The 22,393-nt window shown below is 38.5% G+C and overlaps 1 protein-coding gene across 1 annotated transcript; it reads right to left on the bottom strand.

The window, feature by feature from the left end:
* Positions 1-1,453: 1,453 nt before the first annotated feature.
* Positions 1,454-5,815, bottom strand: LOC139152833 (ileal sodium/bile acid cotransporter-like). Its single transcript, XM_070726187.1, has 3 exons — positions 5,255-5,815; positions 4,399-4,609; positions 1,454-3,267 (listed from the first exon to the last, which is right to left on the bottom strand). Exons 1-3 carry the CDS (start codon positions 5,662-5,664, stop codon positions 2,689-2,691), a joined length of 1,200 nt encoding a protein of 399 aa, XP_070582288.1. The 5' UTR covers positions 5,665-5,815; the 3' UTR covers positions 1,454-2,688.
* Positions 5,816-22,393: the final 16,578 nt, after the last annotated feature.

The following is a 22,393-nucleotide window of genomic DNA, read 5'->3' as shown; positions in this document are numbered from 1 at the left end:
AGGCGCTGAAATATATGCCGACATATGGTCTTCATACGGCATTGCACTCCTCCCGTCCTCGCCAGTTTCGAGCCATTTTTATTTTTCAAGGTGCATTGTGGTTGCATCGAAAGGAACATGCGTCTGAATATGACTCAGCTGGAGCCGAACAACTTCATCCGCCACGCTGACAGAATAAAGGTCCAAATTATTACATCGCACGGGAAAGTGAATTTTATTCGAATAAAAGAAGTGGGTCAATGCATGTGATATATATTAATCTTCCAGTATTTATCAATCATGTGACGTCATCGAAGACCCGTGTTTTCCCCAACATAGTTGTATCCCTCCTCCCGTACCGGCTCGGAGGGCTATATGTTTGGGGAAACCCTCGTCTTTTGATTACGTCACACTCTTTCGAAATACTGGGTATATATGTATATATATCTATATATATCTATATATATATATATATATATATATATATATATATATATATATATATATATATATATATGATTTGATTCAAAAGTTACTCTTCCTTGGACGTTTTCGATAGAAAAATTCGTCGTTGTTTTTTTCTTAAAATAATACAGACCAATCTGACTTGTTACAAATATCAAGCACTTTTTATTAGAAAAAAAAATGAAGGAGTTTCATGATCAGCTTAAGAGATAAAATGTAGCGTACACAGTGACAATTTATACGTGTATTTTTTCAAAATATTCAAAACCGACAGAGTTTCAGATATATTTCAATATCTGTGTAAATTGCAACTTGACTTCGCAAACAAAACAAAACACATTAAATATATCACCTACATGACGATCGACCTTCTTTCAAAACACACTTATAGTACATTTAACGATCTGTTGAGCTTCAATACATGTACATACGTCGTCACCCAAACTTTAACAGCCAAAATCGCCCTCAGCTGAAATTTTCTAGTTCTTTCTCAAGCTGTTGAAACATTTTGCGAGTTGTGTCTTAATTTGATGGCTGTAATATGGGTTCATTACATAAGATGTGCTCGTGACGAAATCTTTTCACCTGCAGCTTTAAGGGTTGACCATTCCGAGTTTAGAAGGGTGGAAAGTTAAAGCGGTAGACGCCTCTTAAGTGAAAGGCTTCAACTTTTGCTTACATTTGAAATAAAGCACTTTAATAATTACTCTTTTTTCGAAATCAAGACCAACTCCATGGGGAAAATAAATTTTTCGATTTTCACAAGCATAAGAATATGTTATAAACTCAATGAAATTCAAAATGAATCCCCACAAGATGTAGACCGAAATAGAATTGTTAAAGTATAAAAATCCCAGTACCTGTCCCGAAGCGGTTTACTACCTTTAAATAGAAAACAACTTCAGAGTAAGAACGACCACAAATTATGCAGCTGTAGCAGTCTTGTAAATATTAACACCAAGATTTTCCGATAAAAGTGTGTAAATTAGAAGGAAATGCGAGTAAACTGAGCAAAATCAGAAAACAATTTTTTTAATGTGAACAGAAAAAAAAAATTCGCATCCCCGTACAATCTTTATTTCAGGTTTGTATTACAATTTCAAGTTTACATTCAAGTCAGGTGCAGTTTATGTGCACTGGGTTTCATCACTCATACAAAATTCATGGGATCTTACATAATAAAAGAAAGCTGGAACAAAAGCGAAGTATATTTACAGATTAAAGTAAATAAGTTATGATACAAACATACTGTACAGCAGATTTACAATTCAACTTATTTCGATGTTATCCAAATTATTTCAGCTTGTCTTTGAATTTCCTGTTGATGTGTGGAAATTAAAAAAAAAAATTTTGTTTTGCAAATTCGATAAATATATACAGCACAGAATAGCAAACAGATTTATATCCTCTTTCGTCTACTTCCAAATATACAGAGAAAGAGAGAGAGAGAGAGAGAGAGAGAGAGAGAGAGAGAGAGAGAGAGAGAGAGAGAGAGAGAGAGAGAGAGAGAGAGAGAGAGAGAGAGAGAGAGAGAGAGAGAAAAGAAACCAATAATAATATATAAAGAGAAGATTTACCAATCTACCAGGGAGGAGAAGATGCGGATGAGACGTAGAGCAGAAGCATGCTACGACCTGAAAAAGCCAGTGCAACGGCTTCGAATGATTGGTTTAGGATTACGGTTGAACGATCAGGGCATTATATTAACTATATCAATTGAGCTAGAAATCAACGTGAGTGTGTATATCATTATTTAAAGTAAAAATGAATTGATGTTTGCCGTATGGAAAACAAATTAAATACGCGAACTGAAAATGTACTCATTCGCTCGAACGGTTTCACATGTAAAGTAAAAATTTGGCATTGCCGTGACACTGTCTCTCAGTGTTGCACTTGCAACAGAGATTTGGCAGCTGTATTTCAAAGTAGATTGTAAAAGTTGAATGAAATTATTTCTACGTGCATAAAGACATTCGTCAATTATATCCAGTATAAAATTCAAATGAAAGAAATTATTCCTACTTGCATAGGAGATAAAATGCATAAAGACATTCGTTAGTTTTATTGAGTATAAAATTAAAAAAACAACTAAAAAAATTGCGTGAAATTGAGTCGACGGTGATGAGTGACAAAGTCAGAGATCAGTAGCTAAGGCAGATTTTAAGCATGACGGAACTTACTGATTTCAAAATGGGACTTTTTGGGCAGTTTAGCTGGGAGTAAGAAGAAACTCCTATTTCAAACCTACACCCTTGATTCTCCCAAGTCAGCAACGTCATGAGATTCAGGTTTGCATTCGATTCCTATACTGTCTTTCCGACTGATTAGCCTGTAGGCGGTGTTCGGGTCGCCGATAGACTGCGTTACGCCGCCATTTTTCATCTTGGTCTCTTCGGGTGCTTCCATTTTCTTTTCTTCTGCGCAATGATCGCGAGGGACCAGCTTGATTTGTAACTTGTACTTGGACCAGACTCTCTGGTAGCTCACCGCCAGGGGGACGACAATGACCGTGAACGCAGACTGCGCCATCGCGTAGATCGCCGGGAACATATTCACCATGGGCCCAGCATCTTTGAATGACATCGCCATCACGGTGAGTGCCACGGCAACGTTCTGCATCCCGGTTTCTATGCCGACTGTACGCCGTTGTCTCTTGTCCATCTTACAGATGAACGCAAAGAGATAGCTCAGCCCGTAGCCAAGAAACGGCATAACACAGGCGGCGAACCACAACTGTATCGAAGCTTTGAAAGGTGCCGTTGATATCAAAGATTGGATAATCATACTGAGGACAATGCCGAGCATACCAATTACGCCCCCTATCTGGAATGAAACGCAAATTTATGTGTCAGAATTGAAGGTAAATGAGGCAATTATTGTCGTAACATAGACCCTGGAGGGGTCTATAGTTGTAATGATAGCATCCATGATGATGATGATGATGATGATGATGATGATGATGATGATGATGATGATTTTGATTTGGCAGTGACAGACTCTCAATCTTTGACTATGCCTTTCTGGTCTGCCCCTTGTGGGTCTCAGTTTGAAGCTCATTAATTAAATAAAGTTTTCACCGGCGTGGCTTTGTAAAGATCACAAATTAAATTTTCCCCAAAGGGTTAACACAGAGATGGTGGCCATTTTTAATTTCATGCGTCAGTAACTATCGGAAAGTTTGTTTCTTTTGCATCTAATTTCGCATGGAGATCCCTGATTTTTATTCTTGATTTCGAAAGAGAACAGTTTAAAGTTTTGTCGAGGAAAGTTTTAAACCGAGTTTAAATCTCTCAATTTCGAGGCATATGCTAGGCGAAACAAATTGTAACACCCGCTCATGTATTTTTGGTTTCGCTCATTTAGATTTTGCTGAGTCAGTAAACGTTTAGGTGTGATTAAAAGGAAAAATAATGTAAAATAAAATCTAAACGGTATATTTGCTTGATTTCTTGGTAGGTGTACCCGTGTTGCAACATGTGTTTCATTCGTTTCCTCTGGTAATCGAATATTGACTGTGATGACTCAGCAAAAAGTAAATCAGCGAAACCCAAAATACATCAGCGGGTGTTTTGTGCGACCATCTACAAATCCGTACGTTCTCTTGATTCGCATGCTCAAATTGGCATTCATTGCATGAATTCTGGGCGTAGACTGAATGTATCCATCCGTCTAATTGGAATCAAAATAAACGATCTTGACCTTTTCAACACAAGGTAACATTGTACTCTTGTGTACATCCGACAAATTGTTAAATTAACCCGGTATGAAGGTCGTGATTGTTGTGTTAACAAATGCAGAATGCCATGAACACGCTGATCATTTCAATAGGGGCTGAGAGACGAGTATTTCTCTCACACACTTGTCAACATCGAACTGTGTATTTTGATCATATCAGAATAAAAAACGCATCACATACAAACTTTCTTACTATCTCTTTCAAGGTTAGCTACTTACTCGACTGATGATGCCAGCTCTCTTCTCCCACTTGCGGCGGATGAACATGCCGATCATAACGGGCGGAAGAATGGTGACCAGAGCGACGATAATGTCTACGTAAGGGATGGCTGGCACACCCGAGTGATCCACCCATTGCCTGCTGTAGATGAACAGGCATAGGGGCATCAGGCCGAACGCCAGGAAGGTCGAACATGTCGTCATACAGATACTGTGAAATGAAGAAAAGAAAAATCAATGTCATTATGTACAAGCCTTGTCTGGTCTTCCATATCAGAGTTACTGCACTAAAATTGTTCTTCTCTGCGAATGATCGCTTTTTGCAGTCGCGTCACACCTTTCTTCACCTGCCCTCCGTTAGTTATCTTTATGTCTCCACAACCTATCCCACTTGCATCCCCCCCATTTTCTTAAACTTCAATTTCTTGTACCATCGCTCTGTCGTATTACTGAAAGCATCACTATTCTTGAAAATCATTATTAAGAAAACACCCAAAACATAGAATTTCCGAGACTAATTCCTAAGACGTCATTACTTTTGACTACAGTTTGTTGATTTTCAAAGTTCTCTTACAAACTCTACAAAATCGATATAAACATTTGAGACAAATTCACTTTAGTATAATACTTCGCAAAAATACCTGTTTTCCAGGGATTCAAGCTTAACAAAATTCTTTAATAGACATTGGGAATATAAAATATGAAAGTTGATTACATAGGTCTGACATATCTTGGTTGATCAACCATATTACATTGACATAGTAATCTTGAAAATTTGAACAAGCCAAATGAACAAAATAAGATGTTCCAGGACAAGTTCATAAGCAATAATGGTATTAAAATAAAAATAACAAACCTGAGTGTTATATCGCCTTCTAGGTAATACGTTAGAAGATTGGATGCCACACCACCGGGGCTGCATGATACGACTAACATTCCAATCGCATGTGCCGGATGGAGTTTCAAAATATGAGCCAGGGTAAATGCAGCGAGAGGTAAGATTCCGTACTGGCAAAATACACCAATCAGAACACCCCATGGACGCCGCAATATCGTCCTGATATCGTTCAAAGTTATGGCGCACCCCATGCCAATCATCATCGACGTGCATATTATTGTCAGGGTGATCTGGTTTGCAAGTTTCAGCTTCGCGATCTTCTCCGGCACCATCGCCCCGCCGGCGGCCGCCATCGTGTCGTTCACCGTGCCGTTCAGAGAAATATTCGTCGCGGCGAGTTCGCCGAGGTCGTATGCATCAGAAACCATGGTTGGTTGCAATGTTGTGGAGACGTTGGTTCTAGTTAACGACTTTCGCGTTGAAATTGTCAACCACGGAAAGCCCACACTACCAGATAGAAGGTAAGAGCTCTACGCCGAGCGACGGTTACCGAACAACTGTCAGCAAACACTTCACAACGGCGTCATTTTATCCTCTCTGCAAAGACACATTAATATGCGAAGTCAATCATAAGGATATGCAAATATGCGTTCCCCGTTTGGCCGACCGATTACCATATGCGGGTTGCATGGTAGCTTGGGGTATATTTTGGTAAGTAATTACCATTTTCGACTATTCAGGCTCATGACGTATTCCACTTTCATTGGCCCATCGGAGCCCTCTTGCAACAAACCTGAAACACAACGTGACACGAGCAGTTAAACTTAGGTGGTCACCCTAAAAGATCAAAGTTTTTGAAAGTTCCGTTCCCTAACAATACGGCCTCGCGCAGGTGAATATTTCAAGAGATATCGGAGAAAAAGGGGCGATATTATTGCGGGTTCATGCATTCTGATTGCTATCTGTCATACCCGGTGAATGGCATTCGGGACATGCGCAATCGAATCAGTTAATTGATGATAATGGCTCTAATTACCGTTTAAAAGCTTACTTTTACCGTCCGTCAAATTGCCTGGTATGCCATGGCAATAAACATGGAAGTGGCTAATTAAACTATTACATCAAGTACACGGACGTTCCGCCTTTCATATCCGCTTACGTTGGTATGATGACGATGATACAACATATTCATGACTCAAAAAATCGTTCTGCCTGTAACTCGAAAAGTGCTTAACTTAGAAAACACCCACCCGGAAGTGACGACATTAACCGAAGTATAAAATCTAGACATCTAAAATAAAAAAGAATTATGAAAAAATGTTGTGTACTCAATATTATTTTGTAATATATGTTGTAGATATATATTAGTACCCAAGCGAGGTATTTCAGGTATCCGAAAAAGTATACAAAGCGACAAAAAGTCTTTATTTGTTTGTTAATTTTTCATTCTAATGCGATTTTTATGTCACGAAATAGAGTACTACACCTGGCATGCCACGTGTCTGTTTGTCGCACGCTTGAAACCAAGCTGTAGCTCTATGCCAAACCTAATAGTGAAGCGTCCGTAAAATTTCAATCATAAAATGCACGTTTTCACAGGCCAGTACATACTAGACGCATCGTGGAAGGTGTTTTGCGCTCGACAATTGCAGCGGGTTTGATACTGGTACTATCAGAGTTCCGTGGTACAATCCATTAGTGTAAATGATATGAGATGTGTTTCGGGGTCTGTAGAGGTTACGAGAACTGATCTGAAGTAATACGGACACCAAGTAAATGGAAACCGGACTAAAAAGAGATTACATCGGTGATTCGCGAGGAAGCTAATCCTCGGAGCGCTGTAATTTTTGCCACCAAAATTTTACTGCCACATTTTTCTAATTTTTCTGAATTTTTCTGAATTTTTTTGATAATTTTGGACCAAATGGACATCACATTTCATTGGCTACAGTTGTATCAAAATTTTGACAAAAATCTGAAAAAATTGACTTGAATATATTTTGTGAAGGTGACAAAAATTGACTTTGGCGCTCAAAGGTGTTATTTTTCTTGTTGTAATGCAATTAATATTTACAAACGTTCCCACTATAAAAGATTGATATCGTCGTAATTTGTCATCGTACATTCTATGCAAAACGTAAAAGCCGTTGTGCATTTGGTACCAAACCCGTGCCCGTTTCTGCCACTAGCACACCATCTTAGGTGTGAATCACCTGTCTTGTCGCAACGCGTCACAACATTTTGCCGAGCCGTCACAAAAGCTTTCCCGCACCTCCCGACAAAGACCAAACCCCCCGACACACATTATCGCGCGGCACGCGTTTTGAAACAAATTTGTGGCCCAACAGAATTATGCTGGTCAGCAAGTACACTTGCTTATTGGACCCTCTTTCAAATTTCGAGACTCTATCCTTGTTCAGCCTTGAACTATTAATTAGTGAAGTTATGTACCAGAACAGTTTAATTACAAATGTTAAACCGATAACATGGAAGTGAGCGACGGCTTGACGATACGAATGACGACACAGTGAAATCACTGATTCTTGAAGATTCACAGTACCTTTTATATTGTACCAATATATATCAATTAATATTATGCCTCGTCGATTCTTACTTCTACTCTAACACCTTTGAAAACAGTATGTTGTTCTCCCGTAACATTTTGTACGCACAGCATTAGCTTCAACATAAGGTATAATGCGCCTCGGGGAACAGATGTTTGGACTGTCAAATATTTCAAACACCTTTGTGATCTATCTCTTGTCTGGGCCCATTTACATCTCTTGGAGTAAGTAAAATTCTCATTCTCCTATTTTTATGAAAATCGAAAATTTGTTTTTCCAATAGAGTTAATGTAACCCGTTGAGACCAAAATGAATTTCAAATATCGGTAAATGTTGAATCATTTGTTTCTATTGTACAAACATTTTCACGGTGATCCTTGATTTTCATTCTTGATTTTTGAAATATAATGATTGAACATTTCATCGAGGAAAGTTTGAGCAAAGGTTTAAGTAGTTTACTTTCGACGTGCGTGCTACCTTAACTAGATATACAGAAATGCTGCCAATGTATTATATTGATAATAGGTTTTCAGAGTATGTCTGAAAATTAATGGGTCCGAGATTAATGTATTGAGAACCATCATAAAGTTTTAAAAAGTCTATGCTAGCAATAAATCGTCAAACACAACCACGAAGTCGATAAGCTGCATAACCATAAATTTTTCTGCACTTAAACGGCTTACAAGAAGAACATCATTCGGCTGCTGTACAGCCTGGGACTAGGTAATTTCCTCTCTCCGTTTGCTTATGTTAACAACCTGCCCTGTTATTTGAACGCCTTGTTGCTGTTAGGTTCACAACAACGCACGTGTATTGGCACATGGCGAATTAATTTGCCGTTCTGTTGGTATAATTGACCACTTAATTCTAATGCACGTGTATGACAGAGGGTGTGCTCGTGAGAGAAATCTACACTGCCTGGTCGTTGAACTTGCTTACATTTCTGTCCGGCGACCAACGCACAGCACAAGGTTTGCTAATCATTGATGCGTTGTCGTGGATGATTAATCGATGTTGCCATGGTTTCTACGGAGACGCCTACAACACGCCCACGGAACTCACACTGAACAGAAACGCTTACTACCTTGCTTTCTGATGACCCGTAAAAAAAAGCACTGTACCCGGTCGTGTAAAACATTCACCGCCGAGCTTTCGATATTAACGCTGTCAGCCATTTATTTGTCAACTCCGATGCCAACAATGGTAACTTCAAGTTAACGCGCGGATTTTCTACACTTTCATTAGCTTCACCAAATTCTCCTCAAAGTCGGCTCTCGTTTATTGTAAAATGTTGATGACTGTATTGGCCGCCGCCGACTTTACATTGGTAGCGCCATAATTAGCACATACAACGTTAACCAATGCATTGCTTATCAACTAATTATAATTAAAAAGTCCTTTTGTTTTGATTGATCATCCTTTTGTCCTTGGTTCATCATAATAATTTTACGACCGGTATCGGTGGCTTTGAAGTATAACGTTATGATGGTAGCTGACAGCCCCTTTATGCTGCAGTGTTCTAAATCAAATATCTTCCTCGTTTGTCCAAACATGAAGGTACTAGCAGACCTCCACGGTTCTCGTAAAACGTCAAGGATTCATAATGTTAGTATGACCTTCAATCTCGACTCTCACCTTTTACTTGATTTTGTAATATGTCAGCCACAGAATAGTAAATATATTTAATTCATATTCAAAGGAGCGATGCGAGATTAAGTAAAATTATCGCGAGAAGAACATAATCTAAAACTCTGAAGGTGAAACTAAATCTGTGTATACACGAGTCTTTCTGCGTCACTCAAGGGTTAGTAGCTGTAAATGTTGATGTTTTTTCTATTTTTGTTTTTGACGTCAATTTTAATTTTTTGTTCCACTCCCCAACAAACACTTACTATTTAGTTTTGTCAGTAAGCTTACAGCTGGCATACGCGCGAAATGCACTGTCACTGTTCATGTTTGAATTCTCGTCTGGACCAGAATTCACTTGCCCACGAGAACGATGCAGCTTACAAACTGAATATCGTTTATCTCAGCATGCTTCGTGGAGTAGAACAAGAAACTGTAACTGACGAAAAAAAAAACAAACAAGTGAAAAAATCATCAAAATTTACTGCTGCAGACCATTCCGGTTGGGTTCAAAAGATCTACGTGAGGAGATCTACTTCTTGATTGGCCAAATTGACGGTGCAAATGATACCGCCGATGTCCGTCTATTACCTCCATGGTGTACCGGAACTTATTGTCAATACCGAGCTCAGCTCGGTAACTCTGAGCACAGTCCCTCCGCCGCCGCCGAGGGACTGTGCAAGGAAATTCAGAATATCTTCGATGGCAATTATTATGCAGTTCAGCCATACATTACAACTTTTTTGAGCTCTTAAGCAATGCGTCTACAGTTGAACCTGAGAGTATTTTGTCAACTAAATTTAAATAATTTACGGAAGGTCTACTCCGGTGATGATAACTTGTAGCCTATTAACTTTGCTAAACATTTGGAAACGACGCAACACTGGCTGACATTAGCATCACATCAAGCAAATTAAGGCGCTAGTTTGTGTTCGTTTCACAATGTCAAGGAATAAATTTGATATGTCGAGAAATAAATCTCTACTTTCGCTAATTTGAAGAGAATACTGTGCGGGGGTATTCACAAAATACCGGGATTTATGTCCAAGTACTTCGTACTGCTAAGATATTGTCCGACGGAGGCGCTTAAATACCAAAGAGAAATCAGAAAAGGAATCAGGTATATTTTAAAGAAAATTATTATGCACACCTTTGCAGCGAAATCCGACAACAAGAGTCGAAAGTAAAGCGTTTTGAGAACGCCCTGTTGTGTGCTGCGTCTCGCGATCACATCGCAGACCAGGAACGCGTTCAGCGCGTCAGATCAGCGTAGCGAGCGAAAATTGAACGCGCGCAGTGCTTTGCATTGGAAGACATTGTAGTTAAGCAGGATTATTTTACAAAAAATCACAAATTTTGACTCGTTTTCTCTCACTGCGTAACTAGTGATTGTTACAGACATAATTTTTTAGAAAAAAAACAGTGAAACTTGTCATGTTTTCCATGTTTTAACATAAGACTATTGGCAGGTCACGGGTCAAATAGCGTCCAATATATATATAACCCCAATGTTATTACACTCCACGTTCACTGATACCGAAGTTACTGTATGATGACACTCAATATGTGACAGACGTAGGTGTATAATAATGTATGTTATGCTTTATATTACAATGTTATAATTTGCGTATTTTACAAAGGAGAAATATTCTCCAACTCAGCCTGTGATTGGAAAATGGTGTTCTGTGTGTTCTCTTCACTCCACTCAAGATATTTAATGCATCGGTAGTGTACCAGCGAGATCCCATCAAATCTGTAACTCATTATGTGTGATGATTACATCGAGGTGGCGTTCACTAGTAAGAGATCGCAACCTGTTGAGCCTACCAGCACATGCGCTATATCTATATGAAGGGAAGCGTAGGTTGACTTCCGGCAACCCGCATTTTGTGGAAATTTGCATACGCGCGCAAAAGGGTACGGAGTGGAAAACTTTTCACGGCGTGAAAATGCCGACCCCTCTATAAATGCCGTGAAGCGATTTGACCTCGCCATGTGTCTCTGTATTTGATGGCGTGGAAAAAATGGTTGAACATACCGTAGGAGGAGAATATTGACAGATGAGTGCGTGCCTCCATGTCTGCAATAATTTTTTGTCCATTCAGATTCAAATAATTCAATTATTATTTTATGGAGTGACCATGGTTATTAAAAAATAATAAGTACATCTCAAATATTTTAATGTGTACCATGATCGAAGAAAAAAGACAGAATATTTTCGAAATATCTTTAAAAGGTTAGAGGTGATACAGACACCTTAACCTAGATTAAGCAGACACTCGTAAAACCGGGTTACAAGAACACCCCTGCTGGTAAATTTGCTTTGAAATTTCAATCACTCGAAGGTGGGTTCGAGATCCGGGCATGACCAGCTGTAAAGTAGATCATTAAGGGATGAACCTTTAGATCTTTGGCGGGGAGGTCAGAATGCTAACGCGAATGCATTTCGCGTTCAAAAATTTACAAACGTTTTTCTCTTTCGGATTTCACAATGCGAGTAATCTACTTAGTCCGCTAAATTTAAACCTTTTATCGGTTAACCTTCAAGTGAACATTTTTACGATGAGATTGGAATCAATTTTGAACGGTTTTTCTTTCTCTGCGGGTTTAATTTTCTGCCATGTGTGGAGCAGCCCATTCCTTAGGCTCCGTAGGAATTCATCGAAGAAAGATGATGTCAAGACCTTTAATGATGAATCATCGGTGCCTTGCCTCTGACTTACAGCAAGGCACTTGCTTCTTATAGCTAAACCGTTGCAAAGTTATAACGGGAACCCAATGCTCTAATTATAGGGTTTCTTCCTTGATGATTGGAAGAATACAATGGAATGAATTAAAAGAGCATTAGCTCATCCAAGCTTGAATTGGTTTCCTGTGTCGGATTGATGGGGACGTGGCCAGTACACGTGTTTTTTATTAATCAACCTAATATGATTACAAAAACGCAATTAGTTGTACAGAATATTCCTGGTACCTATGCTCTGTTGAATTGATTCAGACTTAACGAAAGAAAGCCTTACAGAAAACAATTGAAGGAAACAGCATTTGATGATATAATACTGGCTGTAGCCAACGCACGGACCTCTCTCTCTCTCTCTCTCTCTCTCTCTCTCTCTCTCTCTCTCTCTCTCTCTCTCCCCCCTCATGTTTTGTTGTTGATTTATCACGCGCTACATCGCAACACCTATCCCGCTATTACAGATATGAAACAAATGACAAGAGAAGGACGTAAATTGTAAAGACTGAGTGACGACGCAACTTTGCGATTGTCTTCTAAATCATTATACTGCAGACAAACACTGCCCTGTAACGACCGATATCTAATTCTGTGTACCATAGTTAACGTAATTCTACCATCAAAACTTTCGTAAATGTTTATTTTCCCTTTAATTGTACAGTGTGAAACGTATTAATAGCTTCGAAGGTTTTTTATATAACTTTGTAGTTTGTCTAGGGCTTGCCCTGGTTCTATCAGCAAATACGTGGATGAACTAGCTGTACCACCTTCTGTTGTTTGCTTTTTTCAATTCGTGGAAGAGAGTAACTACAATATACCGTTTGGTGAATTCAAAATTTTCATACAATAACAGGAAAAAATATTAAAGTTTTTATATATTTTCATCATATGACGACTTTTCTGTGCAAATGACACTACAAGAAGCCATAATGGACTAGCCAATACATGTATTTATTTTACATTCACTGTCTACTACCCATGACAAATAGATGTCAAGAAACGTTAGCTGTCGCGTCAACTTGAGTCACTCAGTTCTCTGTGCTATTACCCTAGCAATAGACTGTTGTTATTCCGTTTTTATCTATATCTTCGAAAGCGGTTGTTTGGTATTTTGTGGTATGCTAGTACATCCAGATGCAGGATGTACGGGTTCCGAAGCCGCAATACTGTGTCAGCAAGATCCGAATGTCCGTGATTGAAAAGACGAGCGAAGTGAAGGGCCAAAGCCAAAGCGGCTTTCAACAGCCTATAGTCTGACACAGCAACGGCAGGGACAGCAGACAACAAGGTAGCTTGTGAAGGACATTTGCCAACCTATTTCTCTCAGCCTGTGAATACGACGTTTAGTCGCTTCTCTTGGTAATCTCACTAAGATCGGATCAATATTCCCGCTAAAGGGATGAGTAATGAGCAAGATGAGATTACACATAACCATTATGATATTTGCATTTTAAGGACTGACCCGCAACTTAAATACCACATGAGGATTGGTGAACGCACATGCTGAACATATTCAGTAACAGGTCTGACGATGAAATATTTAGATATTAACCAATACGGTCAAGCTTGCAAGAATGCAGCGGGCGCTCCGAATTATTTTTCCATATATAATTCACCCCAAAAATATTCAAATAGAGTGTACATTTTTACCGGAACAGCCTTTATCTTGATGTTTGACGGGAAAGGAATGAAAGAATTCATCCATACATAGATGCGCCGCTGTATTCCTATATTATACTTTCAGTCGCTGAGCATTCAAGAGTTAGTGGCCACAAACTGGTGACGTCATACCTGCAACAGACAAAACACAAAAGAACCGTACGTAATAGTAGTATTTAGTGCGATTTGTTGCTGTACCAGTTGTACAATCTTCTCCATGACAGTACAAAGCCACTTGGAGAATCTCTGCACAACTCCACTTCAGTAAAGTGCTGGTTGCTTTGGCGTAAATACCTAGTCAGTACCCATGTGTCTCGATTATTGTCGTCAACCGTAATTTATTGTACTGCACGTACAGTAAAGATACAGCCCGTATCGACGTCGTAAACTGCTTGATAAAATATCTTCCATTATTTTTCCAGAAACCAAATTATCCCAAATTATCTGATGTTGAATTCAAAAACCACAGCCAAGAGATGATGAACATTTACATGGTATTCAACACTGAATATCACAATAAATTGTACAGCTTGCACAATAGAAAGCACAGTGACGAGAGTATCTGTGCTATTAGTTTCTAGAAGGCGGACATATTCCTCGATTATATATATATATATATATATATATATATATATATATATATATATATATATATATATATATATATATATATGTTACTTAAGTTTCATGCATCCTGCAATCTTCAGACAGGAGTGAAAGGATTCTTAGCAACACTCAATTCTACTTGTAGGTGGTGTTAAAATTTGATAAAAATATTTGTTTTATTGGCGATATCTTGGAACCAACTCAGAGCGTTAGTTTAACAGTGTAGATTTGCCAGCGTTGATAATGTGCAGCTTTTCTGATATACAAAGATTAAATCGCTCGCTTATGTTAGACTAGCTCGATGTTTTGTCAATAATTGACCACGAAATGTCAAAGACTTGGTCCTTACTTCTTAAGTTCCATACAAACTTTGACAACTCTGTACTGTTTTTGCATATATATATATATATATATATATATATATATATATATATATATATATATATATATATATATATATATATATATATAATATATATATATATATTCATTTTTCAAAGTCAAGAGCAAATATTCATGATTTTATTTGAAATTTCCAAACAGGGTACATTTTGGGCGACAATCACAATACTGAGGATAACCATATTTTTGAAATTTCATTCGCATCACTAACTTTATTTCTAGTTGCCGAGCATCAAATGAAGTGAAGATAATTAAATTGTGTTGGGTTTTTTCCACGCTTAGGGCAGAGTTTTACATGGTACAGTACAGAGCCTTGAACAACGCAAAACAATAACACTGTTCAGAAAATTTTGGATGGCATAGGGATAGCCCAGCTTTCCAGGTTCAGTTCTCTTGTTCATGTTAGATGACTGGCTTATTACGTCACAGGTTAAGCGGCAGTAGTTATGATGATTTTATCGTATCAGTTGTCGTGTACGCAAATGCTTCATTCTAATTGGACAAGAGCTCACGGTAAGCGTTGCTACCCATAATTCTCCTTGATTCATACAGACTGGGGAATTTGCATTTCTGACAGGTACAGTAAAGGGACTAACTAAGTTGCCGATAAATTTACCTTGAAAAGTGTGCAATTAAATCACCTACAATTATCGACTTCTTATTCAATTTACTCTTGAATTTAATACATGATACATTTGGAGCATACTGTTTATAAATAATCTTGAAAATTTTTCAAAAAGTAACACAATTGAATAAGCCTTTCGCAAACGGTGTCTTAGTGTAGAAATCAAAGAGATCTGTGGGTAAACTAACTCTTTGTGGAGCTCACGACTGCAGCCAGTGATAAAATTGGCCAAGTGTTATGTCGCGCACTTCATGCAAACCTTGTGAATAGCCGACTGTGACTGGGTTATTGCTTAACATTTTGAGTTGTGCAATTTTCCCAACCTAAAATATCGATGCAACATTTTACCAATTTTGTGAATTTTTATTTAACTTTTTGACAATTTTGGAATAAATGAGCATCACATTTTATTGGCCTCAGATTTTTATCAAAATTTTAGTAAAAATTGGGAAAAAATTGACTGGTGTATATTTTGATATAGGTGACAAAACTAGACTTTGGCGCTAAAATGTTTAAACCATGGTTAGATGATGTATAATACATTCAAGTTATAAGTAATGCGTGTTGTGTCATAATGGGGTATTGCACGTGTCGTACGCTGCCGTGTGCTCGCTGTGACTTGGCATTGCGTACAAAAATGATAATCGCCAAATAATAAGACGTAATGGCGCTGGTCTCGCAATGTTCTGTTTATGGCGCAAAACAGAGCTGACTGCATGGTAAGACGAACAGACATTCGAATTAAAATGGATTACCATGAGTGGAGTGGGTGTAAGAGTCTGAATGTGACTGGTATGTTAAGTCAGCTATCTGATTAACTGGCTTATGGTTCTGTTACGTCAGCTTCATGCCACTCCTACAATTATATAAGTAAAATTACTCATTTGTGCCGGTAATTGCCATTTCATTTTGAGAAAAGCTACCAGTATAGTAGTAGTGAAAATATTGTCATCTATTCCCAAACAGATGATTTTGTTTTTATTCACAGCAATCGTATATTAGACATGAATACAAGGTATATTGTAAATAAACTATCAAATTCAACCCCATCAGCTTATATCATTTGATGTGCTTTGATGTGCATTATGTGATTTGAAGTGCATTATTTTTGCTCTCTTTGTAAACAACTGTTTTCTCTTCTGCCACTAAAGTACGTTGAGATACGCATAGCGTGTATACAGGTTGCATTTGTGTGAAATCAAACTTTCAGTTGACCATGTGTCAACAATATCATTGCATAATTCCACACGATTTTCCGAATTTTCTTCCTTCGTGGGTAGTTTTGCTGGTGGACAAAATTGTCCCCGAGGCTGTCTGAAGCCCAGTTCGGTGATGCGTTCATTGCTTTGATTAAGGTTTGTGTGAGAGGTAAAACATGTATGTACGTTAAACTTTGCTTTTGAACTCTACAGCGTGTCGCGGTCGGATCGGTCATAGAAGAGAACGTCAGCTGTACTTTTTTGCCATTTTCCAGTATTTTGAAGCTGCGTATCTGCTTCAATTTCTTGTCAAAATTGCCAGTGGTTTGCATGTCTTGCTGTCTGTGGGTGTATTTTGGCTGACAAAGGAATTCTTGTTTGGGATCAGTCCCTTAGCTTGATTATTGAACCACACTTAAAGGGGGGGGGGGGGGGGGGAGATTTCGCAGGTGATTTCCCTGTGATGTCTTTGCTAAGTGACTCTGTGCCATACGTTTTGAGTTCGACTTCGATCGAGAATTTATCAAGTTTTTAGCAAGACATACACTTTATAATATTATATACGGCTCAGCCGTTGGTATCGCGCCAGGGGTTAAGATTGGCAATGTTATTTGTATTGATTCATGATAAAATAGAATTAATTTTTACTTGCTATACACGTTTATATGACAACTATGCCCAGTTTCCCTCTGATGAAAGCAGTTCACGTACGTACACGACGTCAAACCCGGCAGCAGTGCAGGTATAGATTTTCTGTATTGGGCAAAAATGTTGGACAAAAATTGGCAATTTTTACCATGATAACAGCCTATTGTGTTAAACAAGGGACTTATCATTATCATTGCAACGGTAACCTCACTGCCCACCTTCCACTTGCAAGCTGAAAACTATAGCGTTCCGTCTAAAAACTGGCAATTTTTGAATCTAGTTATTGACACAGGGAGCGCTTTTCTAAAATTCAGTCCCAGCATTCTTTGCGTATGCGCCCCCCCGTTCATATGCACGACAGTTTTCTCCCTTTTTCTATTTTTTGTGCGATCTTTTGTACCAGAGATATATTTTATAAATGGCATATTATAAGATAATAATTTGCACGTTTAATATTTTTTATTTACGAGTACTCAAAAAAACATGGCGGCGCCCATGAAAGTAGGGTACACTTCCGGTTACTCGCATGGTATATTATGAATATGCGCATGCGTAGTCAGTAAGCCGCTGGCGCGACTATTATTATATACCTTTGGCTGGAGAATAAGAAAATAGAAATATTCTCAAAAGTCCAAGATGTTGTCACTACAGACAACTGATTCGAAAGAATATCGACTTGTAGGCTTTCGTTAGACAATGTTGAGCAAAAGTAGTTCAATACTCGTATCTTCTTCACTTACACAAAAGGCGGATATGTATTCTCTAAACACACAGAGAAACATTTTGTACAAACATTCTCAAGTTTCTTATATATGTTTTCATTTTGACCAGTAAAATGAATGTGTGGCTTAATGACCATGACAGCGGAACTAGCAATCACTGCTGCAAGAGATCATGATTGTCAGGGATTAAATGTTTAACAGTGGTAATTCAAAGCATATCAATTCATCAAAATCTTGTGCAACATTTTTAGTCAAACTTTTGATCATATTTTTATTTAGATTATGTTTATTGGTAATTGATTGCATGAATGAACCAAGTTCAGCGGTTTTAATAACTGGTCCCCGATGCAAATATCAAAAGACTGGTGTTTCTAGAAAGTCGGTGCAGGGGAATTGTCAAACTGAATTCAGGACGAGCTTTCGCCGTAGGAAAGGCACGGATTAATATTTTAGGCAGATGTGACTTGTTGATCGATTTTAACTGTAATTGCCCCGACTCTACACCAGTTTTCACAGTGAGAACGCCAAGTCATGGTGAATTTCATAGTGAAAAAGAGAATTAAGCCACGTGGAAAAGTTTTCATACAGACTTTAGTGATCAACAATTCATATCTTATCGAGTGACTCTAGACCTACCAGCATATTGATACAGTAAGAGATTATGTTTGATACCATAGCCCTTACGTTATCGTCGTCAGGGCTGACACGAGCTAGAAGCCAGGAAACATGTAATGTTGAACTTGACGCTCTAAAATATTTATAGGGAGATTGAAGGTGCTATGTTTCGAACGTTTGCCTTAAGGTAGAACGCACCTCGGGGACAGACATTCGGACTCTCAAACTTTTACAATTCTCTTCTGATATACCACATGTGGGGGTTCATTTTAAAGCTCTTGGTGAAATAAAACTTTTCACCGGCTTTGTTTTTCGAAATTCGAAAATTTTTATTTTTCTCCATAGAGTTAACACTGGGATGGCGGCCATTTTGAATTTCTAATATCGGTAAATCTTGGGTAATTTGTTTCTCTAGTACCAAAATTTGCACGGTGACCCCCTATTTTTATTCTTGATTTTGAAAGAGAATGATTGAAAGATCCCTTGAGGAAAGTTAGAGCAAAAGTTTAAGTCTTTCACTTTCGAGGTGCATATTACCTTAATAGGGTCAGAGAAAATCCTAAAACAAATATAATTGAAAACAGATGTAAAAGTTCGAATATTTCAGCGTAAAATAAATTATCAACAGTATTTGTTTCGAACATTCTTTATGTTGTCGTTCTCTTAATTCCTACCGTCCTCATCTTCATTAACCAGACTAAATTTTGAGATGCATGATCCCCGGTCAGGTACGGTAGTCGTGCCTTCTTAGCGATCAACGCCTCCACGGACAATAGGGGATTCGAGATCCCGTGTGACTCCAACGTTTGGTTATCCCCCACGCCGCCCTGGAAGATATCCTATAATGCATTGCTGTAAGGCTAACGCCTAAACCGGAAATACGCTCATTTGGCGTCAAGACACCAAGGCAAGCGGATCGGCTTCGCTCATCCAATCTTGCCACACATGGCAAGTAATTGCGATAACGACGAATGCCAAGTCCAAAAATCAGTAAATGACATGCTTTATCCATCCCCACTTAAGTATGACACGTTCCGTAGTCAGTAAATGAAAATGGGGCCGGGGTACCCCAGGCCTCCCACAAGTATCATATTTTTCACAGTCCTTAGCGAAGCCAGTAGTTTTTTTCACAGAAACAAGTTGCGTAATGTACTCATTAAAACGTTGTCAGGTACATGTAACATGAAAAGTGACTGAGGTCGAAGTGACTAAGGCACCGGGATTGATTTAACCACAAACAACGGCAAGAGGGTGTGAATTACTTGGGTCGAAACGGACAGGGGTCGAGGTGACCTGCTGCCCCGGCCCCCAGCTGCAGGCCCAGCGGCCTGGCTATGTTTACATAAGGCGTCCTCATTTTAGAAAATCGCTAAAAGTAGGCAGAAAGAAAGCCCCAATTACGTGAAAACGCCTGGGGTCGATAGGGGTCGGCAGACAGTTTGTCACATTTCGTACCATTAAGAGTCGAATGATACTACATTGACCGGGTTGACCATATGACTTTCATCAAAAAACGTCCGGGAAAAAGTGAATACATTGGATGTTTAACCAAACTTTACAAAGCATCAATTTTTCGATCAAAAAAATTCATGCGTAGAACTAATGAAAATTCTTAAAAAAATACCACTGCCTTGTACATTAAGCAATAAAATGTCGTAGGCGTGAAAATGAGTTTACTAGAAAATACATAGTGGCTCTTAAAATTAGTTTGAAAATTTAGCGTCTTTACCGCGGTATCGCTAGATGGCCGTCATTTTTGAAGCGAAGATGAAGTGGTGGATTCTGGGATATCTTCCAGGGCGGCGTTGTTATCCCCGTTCTATTTGATTATAGCGCCCTCACATGCTTAAACACAACAACAAACATAGTCACTCGCACTCCCCAATAAATATTACATGACTCTGAGAGACGATAATACAGCTTTTGTATTGTGATCACAAGATGCCGCCTGTAGTAATAAGTCCTAATTGAATAACTCCTGTTCTCAATCAGAAGGATTTCATGAGATATAAGCGTCTGACCAAAATATTGCAATTAGCAACTTTCGAAGATACTAGTAATGCTTTGATTTGCCAATCTTTCGTAATCAAAATTTTCATTTAAGATAACTTCATATTTAAAGTTGAAAGTTTATAACAACGGTCCCCGATGTTATTTCTTGCTTGCAATCTTCTACATATTACAGGAATTTGATATTATGGACTAAGAGTGTTGTATAAGTAATACCCTGCCGTGATATTCGTAATGCGTAATGTATACATTCAAAATTCATGTTTTGCCTTACCTTTCTCTATGTTCCATTTTAAAGGGGCAAGTTTAAAAACATGAGTTTATACTCTCTCTCTCTCTCTCTCTCTCTCTCTCTCCTCTCTCTCTCTCTCTCTCTCTCTCTCTCTCTCTCTCTCTCTCTCTCTCTCTCTCCTGGTCCCCCAAGCATACAATTAATCACTTGAGGAAAGTAAGTCGATGGAAAGAATCGTGATATAGTTGCCCACGTATGCCTTTGTGCTTTACATTATATTGGAGACTACGTGTTCGCTGTTGTTTGACCATTACATCAAAGTATATTTAAACGTGTCCTTGTATTTTCATATTACTTTTTTATTCACCAACGGCTGTTACGTATACCATAAAAATATTTTCACGAAATCTACGTCAGATAAAAAAAGAGTGAAAACATTATTTTCTATCGAGATGTGTATGACTCAATACCAAGTCTCCTTTGGTAGGATTGAGCCAAATGGTGTGGAGCAAAGATGACGAACTCTTACTATCTTGCAAACGAGAGACGAGATACTGTGCATTGTTCCTCTACCGTGTAAAGTACTACCTTTGTATGGTACGCATGCCACACACCCACGTGCAACAGTTATTTATTTAAAAAGGCGCCACTTTCCTGTCTCACGTTTTCTGACTGTTTTCATGGTTTTCACATCCTTTGTTACCGTACTCTGACGAAAGAGAAGGTTAGCCCCAACGAAATTTTCAAGTGCGAAAGTCTGACGTCGAAATTATTATTTCTGCTTTCCCTAATCGCGATATATTTCTGAAATGAGCTGCTCGAAGTATTAAGTGATTTAATTCAGTTTTTTGAACAAAAACATTTGAAAATAGCATCTGAATGATGATAAATAACTGCATACACGAGAAAATAGCGAAGCTGTTGCATACAGATTGTGCAATCGGAATATTGTTCAAGGTAGTATGCTCCTCGAAAGTGAAATCCTGAAACTTTTGCTCAAACTTTCCTCAGGGAACCTTCCAACCATGCTCTTCCAAAATAAAAAAACCCAAAAAACCCAAAAAACAAAAACAAAACAAAACAGTGTCACCATGAAAGTTTTGATACTAGCGAAACAAATTACCAAAGATTTACCGATCTTTGAAATTCAAAATGGCCGCCACCCTTGTGTTAACGCTATGGAGAAAAATAAATTTTTGCATTTTTTGAAAATCTAAGACTGAAAATTTTTCTTACACCAAGATCTTTAAAATAAACTGTTCACAAGTGGTGGATCAGAAAAGAATTTTAAAAGTTTGAGAGTCTGACTGTCTGTCTCCAGGGCGCATTCTACCTTAACCCTCTTAAATGTTGGGAGTTTCATGCGTCAGACACCTGTTATGATCATCTGGCGTTTCTGAGAAGTGCTGATGTATGCTTAGTAAATATTGGGGGTGGCCTGAGTTGTCTCGTTGTTGAAATGGCATTATTGAGGACAAGAAGACAGCCGACTCGCATAGTTATGCTCATTAA

Source organism: Ptychodera flava, chromosome 2, assembly GCF_041260155.1.
Source record: "Ptychodera flava strain L36383 chromosome 2, AS_Pfla_20210202, whole genome shotgun sequence".
Classification (NCBI taxonomy): Eukaryota; Metazoa; Hemichordata; class Enteropneusta; family Ptychoderidae; genus Ptychodera; species Ptychodera flava.
Note: the sequence above shows the minus strand (reverse complement) of the source record. Positions and strands in the feature narration are given on the sequence as shown.

Coding starts and splice junctions, on each gene's coding strand:
- LOC139152833 (XM_070726187.1), bottom strand. CDS start 5,664: ATGGTTTCTGATGCATACGACCTCGGCGAACTCGCCGCGACGAATATT. Junction 4,610..5,254: donor GAAGGCGATATAACACTCAG/GTTTGTTATTTT, acceptor TTCATTTCACAG/TATCTGTATGACGACATGTT. Junction 3,268..4,398: donor GAGCTGGCATCATCAGTCGA/GTAAGTAGCTAA, acceptor GTTTCATTCCAG/ATAGGGGGCGTAATTGGTAT.